The sequence below is a fragment of the Osmerus eperlanus genome, chromosome 4, assembly GCF_963692335.1.
Source record: "Osmerus eperlanus chromosome 4, fOsmEpe2.1, whole genome shotgun sequence".
Taxonomy (NCBI): domain Eukaryota; kingdom Metazoa; phylum Chordata; class Actinopteri; order Osmeriformes; family Osmeridae; genus Osmerus; species Osmerus eperlanus.
In genome coordinates this window covers 4,792,041-4,809,212 of record NC_085021.1, presented here as the reverse complement: position 1 = coordinate 4,809,212, position 17,172 = coordinate 4,792,041, and the positions used below count along the sequence as shown (strand labels likewise).

Here is a 17,172-nt window from a genome sequence, read left to right as displayed (position 1 = left end):
TATATTTAGCAGAAAGAGCTTTTCAATGAAACAGGAGTTAGGAGTGACAAGACATTTGTGTGATGTCTAGAATCAAGTTTCCATATTGTAACTGCTTAACAGTGAGCTTGTGTCTTGCCTGAGTGGTGCCTTAGTTTACAGGACTACCAGTCATTAGGAGAATGAAGGAATATTTTAATCCCCTCCATTTTTTCATCTTGCATTAATGCTGACTGTCGCTTCTCTGGAGGCTCCTTGACATGATTTAACCATAGACGTGCAGTATGGGAAAGGGGCACACACACAGAAACACACGTGAAGTCTACCCTCAAAAACATTTACAAGTCTTGTTCCGGGAGGATATTTCTGGTTCCTGGAGGATCCTTTCATTTTCAGAGTATGCTCTGAGGATCATGGAGCATGCATTTTCTAATGCTTTCTTTCTGTCTTTGTGTCTCTATCTCTTTCTTACGGTGTTTCTCTCTCAGTCTCTCTTTCTCTCATTCTCATCCTGCCTCCCTCCCTTTCTCCCCCTCCCCCCATAACCAATGTAGGGCTGTTTTGGCAGCCCCTTTGTCACTGGTCACCCAGACACTCGTCTGGGACAGTCGTTGATTTGCATGAATGCGAACACGCATACTTTAGGGTCGATGCTCTGATCAACAGTGGCGGAGCCAGGGAATTTCCATTGGGGTGGCCAGGATGGGGCCAGTGATAATTTTTGGGTGGCAAGCATGTGTCTCACCAGGCGATGCAGAGCTATTTTAGACACATATAGGAAACATCTCAACATTATTCGGAATTCAGGTGAAAAAAAAGAATACACTTATTCTGTATTCATACTTGGTTTTAAACTGTGTTGATTTAGCGATTGCTATTTGTGTTTTTTTTTGTATTGTACGACTGAGTCGAACAATGGTTGTAGAGATATGCAATGACAGTAAGGTACTCTATTTTAGGTTCCGCATTTTTCCACAGCCGTCAAAACTTTTAACCGCTCTGATGTGGTGCTTGGGGTGGCCAATGGGGTGGCCGAGATTCTACGGGGGGTGGCCGTGGCCACCCCCGGCCACCCCCTGGCTCCGCCATTGCTGATCAAGCAGACGATTTTTACCTACGCCAGAGTTTCATGTCATTAAATGTTTAGCGCTCAAGGTTACAGGTAACGCACTTGTGCACATTTCTAAAGTCAGATATTAACGAGTCAATTATCTCCCTGAACATCTAACCAGAATTGAATTGGGTTTCCCAAGCCGGAGACAAAAACCAAGCGTCTCCGGCCTTATGATCTTCCTCCTACCTACACCAACCTTGATTTTTTCCCTGCTTAGATAAATGTTTCCCCAGTATCAATATACACTGAAGCTCCTTTCATCTGACCCAATTGACTTCCCTCCCTTTTTCCATATCCTCCTCCTTTCAAGCCCCCCACAAACACACACACACACGCACACACTGCAATGTGCCCATCCCGATTATGCACACTCCTTAGACAATTTGTACATGGCACCAGCCTCATTTGAATCCCCGTCACTCAAGGAGACACAGAACAGGGTCCACTTCCCTCACCGTAATTCTTCTTTCTGTAGCTTTTCACACTCAGTTATTCATCTCTCCTCCTGTCTGCCTCGCTCTACTCCGCCTGTTTGCCTCTTTCTACTCCTCCTGTCTGCCTCGCTCCTTTCTTTCCTCAAAAGTTTTGTTTATGTATTACTCTTTGATTACTCTCTGATTACTCTTTGATTCAGTCCACAACTCACTTGCTGTCAACTTCTGCATCTCACACACACACACACACACACACACACACACACACACACACACTAATACACCTATACAGCACAGACACTCTTTTCCCTACACCTACTCCCATCCTGCCCTGCTCACCCCTCATCCCTCCCCAAACAAACGCAATCATCAAAGTGGGTTCTGAAACTTTGAACTTGGCCCAGCACAGGAGGACTATGACACATACAAGGATCGGCTACAACTCACTCTCGGACCCTTCTGGTTCTATGCGACATGGCCACTTGTAGACCTGCAATACAGGAACCCTTCCTTCCGCTGCCATGATCCAGCGTCTAATAACACCATTCCTCCGGGTGCCGAGCTGCCAAAACCCGGGGGAAGGTTCCAGACGGAACCGAGAAAGTTCCATAGGAGCCAATAAAGCAGGGTCTGTTTTCTCCTCCTGGTCACATCAAAGACTGGGGGTTTGATTCGGACCCGAGAAGGTCTGAAACGATCTAGCAGACCTCGCTAGTGAGACTTTTTCTGGATTCTCAGGAAACGCTCATTGGGTATCAAATTGTGAGAAGGTTTATATGATTATAAAATTAAATCGATCACGATTTTATCAGATATTTTTTTTCATATTTGACAGTCATGTACGCATGCCCACAGACACAGTCTTCGTTTTATTTGGTCCTCTATTTATCCCTCTCTATCTTTCCCTCTCTTTCACCGGTGTCTTTTGTGTCTCTATGATGCTCTGACAAACTTCACTCATAAACATTGCCATCTTCCACAATCCACCTACATTGGGTTTATCGTTGCACTAATGACATGATGGGCCCTATTTTAACAATCTGAAATGCAAGTATCAAAGCGCAAAGCGCAAGTAACTTTGTGTGTGGGACTCCGGCGCTGTTGCTATTATACTGGCGGGATAAATGACTTTGCGCCTGGCGCAAATCAAAAATGGGTTGGTCTGAAGTAGCTACATTACTAATGGCTGTGGTTTGGGCGTAACGTGCAATAAACCAATCAGAACGTCATCTCACATTCCCTTTAAGAGCAGGCGGGCTTGTTCCATGGCGGATTGCTATTATAATGGCGGATTTGCCAGGCGCACGCCAGGAGCGGTTCACAGCCGAGGAGACTGACGTTCTCGTCAGGGCCGTAAAAGATAGAGAAGTGACCTTGTATGGGAAAGGGAGTCAGGTGGCTGAGCGGTTAGAGAATCGGGCTAGTAATCAAGAGGTGACTGGTTCGATTCCCGCCGTGCAAAATGACGTTGTGTCCTTGGGCAAGGCACTTCATCCTTCATCCTACATCCTTCAGAGCGTCTGCTAAATGACTAAATGTAAATGTAAATGGAAAGGCAGAGCAGTTTTCTCATTGCACTAAGTTGCCCACTCATGCTGCTCATTCCAATTCTTAGTCTTATTTTTATATATATTTTATTTTTTCAATTGTTTTTGTAGATATTTTTCAATTGTTTAGTTCTTAGAATTAGTTTAACCATTGTAATTTTTTACTTAATTTAAGACCCGTATATGTTTATTGTTTGCACCTTCCTGCCACAGTAAATTCCGTTGTTGTGTAACATACATAGTGAATAAACCAAATTCAGATTCTGATTCTGATTGGGATGGGAGAAGAAACCCACCCAAATTAGCTTCGGTTAAACAGGCGTGGGAGGAAATTGCCACAATTGTTACAAATCAAGTTCACATACATAGAGATTTTTCATAAAAATCTTTTTAATCATTGACATGAAAGAAATTTAACACAACCATACAATAAATCAAAACAATGTAACGTAGCTTCGCAGGAAGAAGACCCTGGCCTCGCCAGCAGTGCGCACGGGCCAAGCATGCACCCTTAAAATAACATCTGAATAACGCGCCATTGACTTTAGACTACGTTTTTCCTGGTCTGTGGCAGAATTTTTTTTCTGAAACTGCAAAATAGCACCAGGGAACGCATAGCCCGGGACACGCCTCCTTTTTTGCAGAACCCCCCCGGGGAGCGCTAGGTCATTCCGTAATTTACAGACGTGCGTCTGTGGAGGGAAAAGTCCGCTTTGTGTCGAGTGCAAACTAGGAATGATACTTGCGTCGTTGACAAAGTAAATTGTTCTGGGTGCAAGATAGGGCCCGATATGTGTCCATGTGTGTGTGTATATGTGTATGTGTGTGTGATCAACTCAGTCAGACTCTCTATTTGCTGGGGAGGAGACCACACACATACACACACACACACACAGTGCCTAAGGGAGGGCCTGACCACAGAGCCACAGTTGAGTGTGTGAGTGCAGGCTCAGTAGCTGGATTGGGGAGGAGCAGGCCTGGTTTTCACCAAAGGAGAGAGACGCTGTTGGTGGCAGAGGGATTACACAAGCCCTCCCGGCCTCTGTGAAAACACAGGCAGCGGGAGAAGAAGGAAACACGACTGTGTGTAACTGTGTGTTTGTGTCTACGAGGTTAAGGAAATTACCATACAGATGTTTACCTGGGAATTATTCATTTGGAAAAGAAGGATCTGGAGTGTGTGTGGTACGAAATTGCGAGAAGGGGAAAGGGCAGATGAGGTAGTCCAGACACATGGACCCTCCGCACACACGCACACACTCTGACCCTTCTGATGATACAATTAGGCCCCCAGAAACCCTTATTAGCCTGGGGGATTGTGGTGTGGGTGGGAGAGTGGAGAACAGGAGAAGGGGAAGAACGAAGGAGAGGAGAGGAGAGGGGGAATTGATGGAAAATGGGGTTGTTTCACAGCTCATTGGAGATGGTCTGCCTGGCCGGCAGTGTCTGCCCTCTCCTCATGGCTTCCAGATGGTGTCAAAAACACAAGAGGAACCATTTCTCTTTCTATCATGAGTGTGTGTGTGTGTGTGTGTGTGCGTGTGTCAGGACACACTACTCACAAGGACAGGAGGTTGGGTAGGTCCCATGGTGCGTCTTCAGGCAATCTCTCTAACTGGTTGTTTTGCAGCATCCTGCAGTACAAACACATTATTTTTACACTTTATTTTCCAGCCTAAGAAAGTTTGTGTGTATGTGTGTGTTTTCTGACTGAACCGGATGTGTCTGTGTATGTGTATGTGTGTGTGTGTGTGTGCAGATATGTTTCTGTGTGTCAGGCAAAGCAGATAAACATTAATATTCCCCTCAGTTGGTTCAATGGCAGGAACCAACATGGGAAAGGGTAGCATGTGTCTGTGTTTGAGAGAGAACTTGAAGAGAAACAGAGCGTATGACAAATAAAGGAGGGAAATGTACAGAGAGAGAAAGTGAGAGAGTGGGGGGGACTCCATGGGTGGGCTGCTGATGTAATTCTCAGAAGAATGGAGAAGAAAGTCAGGAGGAAGTGGAGAGAAAACAATATCGTACCCCTCCCCCCTGACCCTCTTTCTCTAACCCTCTCTGTCTTTGACCCCCTCTCCCTCTCTCTGTCCAACCCCTTCAAAGACCCTTCCCTCACTCTTGCTCTGCTCTCTCTCTCTTCCTCAATGTCTCAGAAGTCTTTATCAGGCCCAGTCGACTCTGACATCCGAGTCGGAGCAATACTGTCTGCTGAGTGGTCCCTCAGAGCCCAGGCCTCTATCATGGTGTCGTTCAGGGTGCCACCACAGGCAGTGCCAAATGTGTGTGTGTGCCCATGCCAAATGTGTGTGTGTGAGTCTAGGAAACCCAGTGTAAGGGAGCCTGAAGAGTCATCAACACCATCACATGTAAGCCTGGCTTTACCTCTGTGAGTTTATTATTCTAGACTTTTTATTATTATTAAACTGTGTGTGTTATTCCTCTATGGAAATGATGACATGATATGATAAATACATTTGATTCTGACTGTGGTCATATTTCAAAGCAAACCCCAGCAAGGAGTCACAGGAAACCCATGCTCATGTTATGTGTGTGTGTGTGTGTGATTCCTTGTGTGCGTCTACAGGGACCCTGCTTCTCAAACAGACCCTGCGGTCTGTTTGAATCTGACACAAAGGGACTGTGATATATTCAGGAAGGAAATATTTCAGCTGAGAGGGGCGTGTGTGTATGTATGTGTATGGGTGTGTCTGTGTACTTGTACAAAATTGTGTGTGTGTGTGTGTGTCTCCAAGTTTGTTTGTGTGCAGGTCAAAACCTTGTCTCTTGCCAGGCTAGCCAGACCAGTAAACCCGGTCCTAGTAGACCAGCCAGACCAGCAGATCTGGTCCACTAGTAGTGGTTCTCAACCCTGGTCCTCAAGTACCCCCTGTCCTACATGTTTTAGATATTTCCCTGTTCTAACACACCTGATTCAAATGAATGGTCATTAACATGCTTTTGCCTAGACTAGTTTTTGATGAATTTGAGAATGTTTAAACTGAAAAGGCTTGAAGGCTGATCCAGCAAACAGACTGTAATATCTTTTCACTTTTACAGGCCAATCATTGATTTCCATGCTCAGTAGGATAATACCATATGTAGACTGTTCTTCTATGAGTTTGAAAACCAAGAACAGGCTTAGCGTTATGGGGTGTTGGTGAGGGACTTCACACTGGTAGGTTAGAAACATTTTGTCACTTTCTCTAATCTCTGTGGGTGGTGTGTGTGTGTGTGAGTGAGGGAGAGGCTGTGAGGGTGGGAGTTCTTTAAATGGCTGCTTAACACCTGTGAGCCTGTGTGTATAAGTGTAAGTTCAGGCAACTGGGGGTGTGTGTGAGAGAGAGAGCTGAAGTAACTTTCAGCTGTGCAGTTCTCCACTACCTCATAAACTTTAACTGTGCTTAATGATGCGTGTCCTATGCATTTTATTCTGTGCAGACACACAGCACACCCCCGCCACGTGGTCAGAATGGAACAGCCCACCAGGGGCAGGTGGTGCTGAAGGATCAGCCCATCAGAGGAAGATAGGGGGTTAGGGAGGTATGTTACTCACAGGACTTTGAGGTTGTGAAGACCCTGGAGGGCGTGGCCAGAGATATACCTCAGCTGGTTTCCCGAGATGCGCCTATGAGAGAGAGAGAGAGAGAGAGAGAGAGAGAGAGAGAGAGAGAGAGAGAGAGAGAGAGAGAGAGAGAGAGAGAGAGAGAGAGAGAGAGAGAGAGAGAGAGAGAGAGAGAGAGAGAGAGAGAGAGAGAGAGAGAGAGAGAGAGAGAGAGAGAGAGAGAGAGAGAGAGGGAGTGAGGGAGAGAGGGAGAGAGAGAGAGAGAGAGAGAGAGAGAGGGAGAGAGGGAGAGAGGGAGAGAGGGAGAGAGGGAGAGAGGGAGAGAGGGAGAGAGGGAGAGAGGGAGAGAGAGATATATGCAGAGAAAGAAAGAGAGAAAGGACATCTAAGATCACAAGTTATGACCGCACTGTCTGCTTTGTCTTACAGGACATGTTTAGCTCTGAGTTGCTGGATCACAATTCCACAATGATGTAATCTTCTCGTTCCTTTTACAGGGGTTAGAGTCAAGGCAATGTGCAAGAAATATTCTATCCCTTCTCAACATGGTTGATGTTGGCCCACAGCAAACCCTCAAACTCTACCCAAACCCAGCCTACAGAGAGCAGGAATGACTGAGTGGACTGTGGACTGAATGAGACTGAGATTAGGTCAATGTGTGTGCAGGAGAGGAAAATAGGCCTATTACTGGTTGCAGAGTGACTTTGAGGGGCCTCGCCTTTGGTATCTGAGGTGTGTGTTTGCACCACACTCACCTCACACTCACATTCTAGCAATCCAATCAGAGTGTTTATTAAACACACCACCTAATGGTCATTTGTGTGTGTGTATAAGATGTCCAAATAAATAACACTCTGTCCAAATTAGTAACTCTCAAGGTCACAAGCTGGAAGCACAGTTTTAAACAAAGACCTGGTTTTCACTATTTCAGACCACCCAGTTCTAGCGCACACACTCCGTATAAGCATACACAAGCACACACTGCTCTGGCCAACAAAAAAAAAATAGTGTCCCATAGCTCCACGCTATGCAGGTGAAATGTGCCTGGCAGTGTCAAACCAATGTCAAGCACTGCGTTGAGCTGAATGACATCAGTCTGGATGTGGCACACAAGCTGCCCACTCATCTCCGCCAAAGCCTGCATCTCACAAAGCCAACAACCAAGAGGTCCTGGCAGACAGCGGCCATGGCGGCCCATGGATGGAGGTCTGACATCTGATACCCTTGTCAACACATTGTCTCACTCTTATAGCTGTGTGGTGCACCGCTACTCCCCCCCCCCCACACACACACACGCCTGCCAAATCTCACACTAAGATTCTCTTCTTGTTCTATTTTGTGCTTACACACACACAGACAGATCAGGGAGTACAGAAGAACACACTCAAAAGCAGGCGAAAATACATACACACACACACACATACACACCCAGTGGTCTACGGTTTCATCGTCCGCCAAGCCATTGTGTGGCTGTTAACCCTCGTGCTGCCTTCGGGTCACATGACCCAAAGGTTCATAATGAACCATCGTTGTGTTTACCCAATTTTACCCAATACAAAAACAAATTAAAATAATTTTCTTTTAACCTTTGCAATGTGGGGGGTCTGAGACAGCCTAGCTGTTAAAAGAAAATGCTTCACTTTGTCTTTGTATGCAGTAAATCTGTCGCAATACGACGGTGGGTCACAATGACTGATGGGTCAGAATGACCCGAAGATAACACAAGGGTTAAGTCATGCTTTGTGATATCTGCTTTAGAGTTCAAGCAAAGAAACACATTCATACAACCACATACGCATCTACACACACACACACACACACACACACACACACACAACCATACACATTTCCCTACACATATACAACCACTTACTCATGTGGGGACACACACATACAACTAGAGAAAAGAAGCACACCATATGATTACACACACACAGCAGAAAAGGTGTCCACACACATGCACAAAAACACCATCTAACCATCCGTATCAATCTGGTTTGTCACAGACCTTAAAGTGAACACAGAAATACGACCCTTGTCTCTGTGCCAATCCGCCAACACAGCTTTTCCTCATTAGCTGGCTCATTTAGAGCCAAAATAGCATTAAAGTCGAATTAAATTATTCCTTTATTTGACTTTGTTTGCTGGTTCCTAACATTGGTGGATGAGAATATATAGAATCAATTCAGTGCAACAATTCGCATGTGCAAACATCTGCTGTTGAGTGTGCCCAGCGACCATCTCGTCTCCTCAGGGCCGGTCCTTCCTATAGGTGACATAGGCAGCCGCCTAGGGCGGCATGAAGAGGGAGGCGGCATTTTCCGAAGTGCATCCATTAATTAACCCTCCCGCACTACCAGCAAAGGGCGCCAACCGCGCCACGTCATATGTACGTGTTGTGGTTGTGGATGCATGGTTGCATCTCCCAACAGGACAGGCCCTGCTTACCCACATCATCTGTACGTACGTACCGACTGAGGCATTCCACTCCGCAACATGGGGTTGTCTTGTGACCCTTGCACAAAGAGAGAGGGGTCCTCGTACTCCCAACATGCAGTACTTCTCCTTCCATGCTCCACAGTGGTGGAATGACCTCCTCGGTCAACTATACACATCCTCTTCAAGCTTTACTTCAACTAACTACCGGTACTCTTTTGCTCAATTTTAAGGCCCCAGAAAGTAGCACTTAGTAGTTTGTTGCTTCTTGTGATACCAGCAAATGTGTCCCCTTCACATTGTTTTGAAGATCCTGTTATTCCACTGTCTGGCATTAGACTGCACCTATTACAGTGTTTGATGTTGCACTTATATGTCGTGGATTTTGTTGCATTGTACTAATACATTCTGTAAATGAGATGTTATTGCTTCACTGAAGTATTATTTTTCTTCCCCATGCCTTAATTAGCTAGATACTGTAATTGAGATGTTATTGTTGCGAGAATTGGTGCAACCAATAAGAAGCATGTTAAGAAAACCGTGTAAGGTTATTGGTTGGTGGTTTGATGCAGTGTAACCAATATAGCGACTGTCGCAAGATTTAGTTTGGTAACTTTTTTACTTTGCATGGAAATTTAGTAACCAGTGTCATTTTCAATTTGTCAAACTTGTAATAAAAACTAAATTACAACAAACATGAATATTGGTTCAGAATAATTGTGAGTTACAGTAGATTTTGTAGAAGTCTGCATCTCGCCATGCCCATTGTAAATGTTTACTAGAGGATCTTGATCGCTCCAATATTCCGGACACACAGATGCCTGGCAGCAACATACAGCAGCAACAAATGGCCTATCTACCTTTCTGTATCTATGGAATGTACCACTGTTTTTCACCAGTTTGTGTTTGGTAAATCGGTTTGTCAGCTACTGTGTTTGACTGTTCTGTACTATACTGTTTTTGACTACTAGGGTACTAGGGCTTAATGTATCTGCTGTGCTATGTAATGCTCTACTCACCTCTGCCCTACTCAGGTTATATGCTTTAGGCAAATGAGGTCCACTTTTTGTTGTGGAAAACTTCAATTCCATCTAATGTAACTATTTACGGAAGTAAATAAATACCTGAAATAAGGATCTAAACAGGCTTTTAGCTTTATCTGGTGCACAGTTGGACAGCAGTACAGTGCGTATAGGGGTATGCTGCTTCACCTGGATGATGAAATACATGAAGGAGAGATAGGGCCTTATCTGGCAGATAGGACAGGGAAGGATGTGTGTGAGGGAGAAACTGTTTGTGGGTGGGGGTGTTTGTGGCAGTTTTCTTTGAGGGGGGTGTACATTCTGTTTGTATGTGTGTTTGTATGTATTCCTCAATACTTTGGTTTGGAGGAATACTTTGGTATTGAGGAATGTATGTCAAAGTAATTTGAGATATTCTGAGATAGGAGTAACATAGACCTTTTCTCTGCTGTAACCCCTCAAACATATATACATTGTGTGTGTGTTACTGTACACACATGTTTGTTTTGTGTGGGTGCATGCGTGCATCAGTGTCAGTGTCCCACATAAAAACATACATACAGTATACCATGAGGCTATTTGAGATATCTGTGTTTCACAGCAACCAGCAGTAACTCTTCCTATGCGTCCACCCCCATGTCACAATCAACACTATCCCCAGACAATCTTATCTGTCCATGAAACCAGGGTAGTTTGAACCTTTTTCGCTCTTTCTCTCTCAGTCCCTCACTCTCTCTCTCTCTTGGAAGTCTTCCACTCTACCCTCTCTCTCTTTCTCAACCTCCTCTCAGTCCCATTTGGAGTCGTCTGAGGCGTCAGTCTAAGGCATCTGATGGAACAGGATAGGAAAGTTTGGAACAGCAGTTAAAAAAAATGCCTGATGTGCGTAGGAGCTTCAGACAAAGAGGGTGTTGCATTTAAATGATAAGGAGTACAATCTTTTATTTATTTATCTTTTAAAAATACGACATTGTAAAACATGTTTCGCATGTGTGCCCACTGTACTGTTAGATACCATATATTGTTTGTATAATCCGTTAACCCTTTAAAATGACTACACACAATGAGGTATTTGTAAATAATTAGTTCCAAAATTTAGTAAAACATAATTATTATATTCTTATATAATATGTGTAACATTACTAAGTTATATACAAACACTTTGTTATGCATTGACAAAGTTGCACAACTACAGATTAAACTAATTAAACAAATTATTTATTCTTAATAAGTAGCAAGATACTTTCGCTATAAGTAGCGAGATACTTTCAACAGCTGGCTAGCTAGCTTGTGAGAGCCATGGCCCTAGATAGTAGGCTAGTAGCAAGCAGTATGTGGTCTCAGGAACTTAGAAATTAGCTAAGTTGGCAAGAATTGTCAAAGGCTGACTAGTTAAAGACTCTATACAAAAACATTTTTTTCTGATGTTTATGTCCCCTATGTCTGATCTTGACCATACCGACTTGTGCAAAGTTTATCACTATAGAAGTGTTTTAACAATCCTCCATGGAAGAAGTTTGTGCACTTCCCTACAATCTGATATTCAAATGTGTCCCATGCAAGCTAGGTTTGGCATGTCACAAATTCAAAAGCCAATCACTGTCTAATATGCACATGCTCCAGTGCAGAGCGGATTTATCCATTTTTGGATAGTAACGAAAGGTTTGACAGCAGACATGGTAGAGTATGCAATTATTTGACTTAAACCAGACCTTCTTTCTTCCTTCTGCTATTTACAAAGAAATCCCATTATCTTACTGAAATGGTTGGAATTGTTGTATAGACATTGGGCTGACATGCCAACAAATCTGGAGGGACAATGTGTCTGCAATCCTTTCAGTTAATGTATGGCTGGATCTCTCCAATGATTCCTCTAGCCAATTTGCCAAACCTCTAACCCAATCATAACCCTGCTATTTCACTGGCCAACCTAGGCAAGCAGCGATGGTGGGCGAGGTCTGTTCTATTTGCGTATTGAAATATCCATGGATCCAGAATTTATCAATGAGGCAAAAAGAGTAGACGTTGGCTATTTCAAGCCCATAGTCAACTTTTTTGTTTTGTTTTTAAGTGGGAAAACCATGTTAAACTAAATATTTATCAAAGCAGAATACTGTTACCTACTAAAAATTATTTTAGTAGCATTTTACATAATAATAAATTGATTTAGCAGAGCTTTTATATAAAGTGACATGCAGAGGGTAATTTGAACCTGATGTTTCAATTTGCTTTGAACTTACAGTTTTTTGAATCAGAACACTGACTTCTTTTTACTAACTTGTACTTACATGTATGGTTGATGATAGATTTCTGATGAGTCTGAATGAGAGTAATATTGCTTGCAGCATGTTTCTGATAGATAGTGTTAGTGAGTAATGCGTACTGTACTAATTACATTATCTTTGAATCTTCCTTCTTTGAATTACAGCCTGTTCAATTACAAATGGTTTCATCAAACCATTTGCAAAAGACTATTATGTTTTTATTTTTATTTTATTGTTGTTTTTTTCAAACTAAAATCATGTGTTGTGTTTACTTGAGACGAGTACAGCAGCTTCAGGCATGGCCAGCCAGAAGGGAGTGACAATAAATGCATAAAAAGGCACAGAGAGTTCTCACTTTAGATTAGGTCACACAAAAGACTTAACAGTTAGTAAACACTTTATAGCTATCTTTTATTAAGCAAAAGTTGCAATATTATTTAGTGTTGTGAGGATGCAGAACGGGGGCCCGTCTGGTCTTCAATCTACCCAGACGCTCCCATGTTACCCCGCTCCTCATCTCCCTCCACTGGCTTCCCATCACGGACCGTATCTGATGCAGATCTGGGGCTATCTCGTTGTTATGATCAGTGACCTATGCTCTTTTGTAAAGCTCTCTCTTGGAAGTCGCTTTGGATAAAAGTGTCTGCTAAATGCATAAATGTAAATGTATGTGTGGACCTCAGCCAAAGACTAGTAGGATGCGGTGCTAGTTGGCGAGCGGCCGAAGGAAGCTGTGTGTGTGGTAAAGTAAGACGAGGGGTTATAGGATATCAGCCACAGACCAGTTATCTGCTTCCTCTGAGTCTCGGCAGATCAAACCAGAGTAGGGAGACACAAAGGCGGGAGAGCAGTACTTTGTGCCCTCTCATCAATATGCAGACACCTAGCCTGCCTACACCCTCTCTTCCTCTTTTATCACTCTCCTCTACCTCCACTGTGTACTTCCCCTTCTCCTCCCTCCTCTCCCTTGCCTATCTGTGTTTATATCTCAACTTGTGTATGTGTATTTGCATGCGTGTATGTGTGGGTGCGTTATGTATGAGTATGTGTTGATACGACACACCTATCGAAGCATTAAGACATAAAAAAGGGGTAGGGATAGAAAAGAGAGGTGGGATAGAGTGAGAGAATTTAGACAGATGACAGAGGGATTGAGCGAGACCTGGAGGGATGGATGATGCACACTTACATGTCATTATAAACATTAATGACATGCTACACCAAAGGCATGTTTACCCTGGTGAGACTGATACCTGGTACACAGTATGGAGGGGGTAATCATAAGAGGAGAAAAGGGAACATTGAATCTGTGCCAGCGACAACATGTCTCGCCTTGCCTTTCAACTCTGCCCATGGAGCCTGTTAGAAGGCCCACCACTGGAGGGTGTGTGTGTGTGTGTGTGTGTGTGTGTGTGTGTGTGTGTGTGTGCGTGTGCGCAAGAGCACATAACAGGGCTTTGATTTTATAAGTCGAGACAATTATTTGGCATATTTACAAGGTGTTTACCATAACCCCATACACAAACACACAAAAATACACGCAAATTAACAGTGAATGCATAAGAAGATCTGAGGTAACATTCTATTCATCTTACAACATCATCATCCTCTCTCTCCCCTCTCTCTTTATGTCTCCAAGAGCAATCAGAAGCACGGGTCGTAAATAGTTTTTTTACAGCAGGGACATCCTCCCTGGATGAGTTGCAAAGAAACATAACCTGACCATAAACTGTGTGGCCAGACATCAGAGAGCTTTGAGTGAGGTGGGGTGGGAGGGTAACAAGAGAGGAGAGCAAATGACAGGAGTAGATGAGAGATGAGAGAATATAAGATTAAATGCCAGAAGAGGATAGACCCATCCTTAACCGATGGGTATGTGTAGATATGCTATGCTCTGCGTGGACGTGGATACAGCTGTTATTTTACATTGCAGCTCAATTTTTCAAGCTTCTCTTTACAGCCTGTTGCGCCTTCAATGAAGATTACCCTTTTCTGTATACATTCTGTGTGATATACCTAACACTCATTTATGATGGCCCTCTCTTGCCCTGCCATAAAGGTCTGGAGTCATGGTAACCGATGTAACCACTGTTATTAAAGCGTACAGTACTTGTCTGCAGTCTTCTCTTCCCTAATGCCTCGCAGCCAGCAGCTACATGTATTAGCAGAGAAAGCTCCAGGTGCAGGTCAGTTCACCACCACACAGACACACACACACACACAGAGCTCCCTCAGGGCATATCTGGGTATTCAGACAGTGACAGGCATTGAGTTGGTTCCTCTCATCCTGGATTTAGTAAAATCAAACAGCTCTCTCTCACTCTCTCACACACACATACACACACAGACATACACCACTTCAACGTGTCACCGTAATGGTATAAATCCTGGTTATTCCATTAGATCTCTTTCTGAGACTTTTTCATGTCTTCTCTGAAGGTTTGGGTTGGTTATTGGGGCATTTTGTGAAGTAGCTTGTAAAAAGGATTATACCAATAAAAACCTATGTATTTCTAGATCAGCATGTGCACATCCTCATAACTCTATCTGTATTCTTTATTTATTTTCTCTATAGCCATTTTTCTTGACCTCATGGTATTTGTAACCTATTGTTTTTGTTAGTATTCTTATTCTTATTCTTATATTTCTCCGCTAAATAGCCCAATAGCTCAAAAAGTCCTGGAGTGGGAGAGTAACAAGGGAGGGTAACAAGAGAGGACCGCAAATGACCCGAGCAGCCGAGAGCTACCCGATTTTTTTCAATTTGGCCCAATGATACAACAGGTCACTCATTACTCCCAGACGGCTAGTGGCCCATGTACGCCCATAGGAGGCGCTATAAAACACGCCCAAAGTCTACGTGATTTCCCCAGCGCCCCAGTAGTCCAAAATGCCTGTAAATTGGTAGACATGCCTTATTTCTCATGGGAAACAAACAAAAAAGCCTCAAGGACCCATAAGGTCCGCCATGATATCAGACTGATGAATTTTCTTGTACTGTCCAAATTTGGTACAACCTTCAAAAACTTTCTTCATGAGCCATAGATCCAATCGACTTGAAATTTGTTTACAGATGTGTAGAATACATGTTTTCATATAGGATGGCATGGAATAATAAATGCAATACAAAATGGCTGAAAGGGGTGTATTTTTGTAAATGTCCACATTGCCTCAATATCTTTGTGTCAGTAAATCAAATATAATTTTGACTCATGGTTTTTCAAACCTAAGAGGTTTAAGATGACATCACTCTGAAGTAGGCCAACCATAAACAATTTCACCTTGGTATGTCAATATATGATTGAATTCAATTGAATTGCTCCACAGCGCACACGCTCCAAATTCTCACAGACTCATCCTTCCCCTTGACACTAGGGTGACCACCTGTTGTGTCGCACAGCATTTTGACCCCTTGTCCCGCACGTGGCATATTGAAAATGCTGTGCGATACAGCGCAAAGCGGGACAGGTGGTCACCCTACTTGACACACGCGCGAGCTTGGCGAGACGCACACACATCCTTTCTGGAAATGGTGTGCTGACCAAGCCCCCACCCTCGGTTTTTAGCTCCTGTTTAATTTTTCTTCCAATCGCAGCTCGCCGTTACAAATATAAATAGCTTTTTCGGCGGCCATTGTTGTTTTCAACTGGAATCGCCAGATAGCCTTGTTGGAGGCAGCCACGTTCGGTAAGTCCTATTTTTACACATTTTAAGCCAGAATCAATGATTGGGTTCGTGAAAGTACACTACTCTTGAATTATGGTGAAGGTTTGAGCACTTTCAGACCTTTAGATCGTGAGTTTGAAGTGATGGAAAACCGAACTCGAAAAGTAGCTTCCTTTTCCCCTCTGTGTTTATAATTAGTGAATCATTTAGCGTCTCGGCGAATTATTCATCAAAAAGGTAGAGGAGGGCAGCTTTTAGGACAACAAGCGATTCCCCAATGACCTGTAGGATCAGAATTGTGATTTGGGTCTTGAAAGTCTTTGTAATTGGAGTGAGTTCGGACGCAAGGGAGACCGCATAGGCTTAGGCGGCAGCCATGCTTCATGTTCATAAATTCACCATTTTACAGTTCGGTGTACACCAAAAAAGACGAGCAGGGCAGCCTTCAAGAGATGTGGGAATTGTGCTTTTAGCCAGATGTTTTTTTTGTGATTTGTGCAAAACTTTCAAGTGGAGTGAGAGTGAGATGTCTCGTACAGCACATGTCTTCTCTGGATCTGGGCTTATCCCGTCTGCCGAGATGATGTGTCCGGGGATACTGTACATTGTTTTGACGTTAGCCTCAGAGTCAGACTCGGCTCGCCCACTGGCAGTGTGTAAACAATTTTGTATTTCACTCAATTCTACTCCAAAAAGGTCAGAGAGGACTGTTTTTCCGTGCTCGTGAGCACCCTGGATGCATATGCCACCGGTGCCCAGGTCCCCTGGCAGTTCTGCAGGAGCACACTGCCCAGCCCATACGACGAGGCATCGGCTGAGATTTTAAAGTCTTTGTTTGGGTCATACAACTGCAGGACCGGAGTGGACGCTAACTCTTGTTTGAGGCTGGTGTATGTCCTCTGCTGATCAGGGCCCCAATACAACATGTTCTTTTTGGACAGCAGGTCTCTGAGAGCTTTATCCTTTTCAGCTAGGTTGGGCACAAACTTTCCTAGTTGATTTACCATGCCCAGAAAGCTCCTGAGCTCACTGACATTAAGCGGCGGATCCATGTCTCGTACAGCACATGTCTTCTCTGGATCTGGGCTTATCCCGTCTGCCGAGATGATGTGTCCAAGGAATGCCACCTTGGTTTTGCTGAACTC

General features: G+C 43.9%; 1 protein-coding gene across 1 annotated transcript in view; it reads right to left on the bottom strand.

Annotated features, from left to right (window-relative positions):
• The window catches only part of LOC134018370 (leucine-rich repeat-containing G-protein coupled receptor 6), a 68,243-nt gene that overhangs the window by 28,129 nt on the left and 22,942 nt on the right, over positions 1 to 17,172 (bottom strand). The window contains exons 3-4 of the mRNA XM_062458281.1: positions 6,631 to 6,702; positions 4,637 to 4,708 (exon numbers count right to left, since the gene is read on the bottom strand). Of these exons, the coding sequence (XP_062314265.1) occupies positions 4,637 to 4,708; positions 6,631 to 6,702 (144 nt within the window). The remainder of the gene's footprint in view (positions 1 to 4,636; positions 4,709 to 6,630; positions 6,703 to 17,172) is intronic.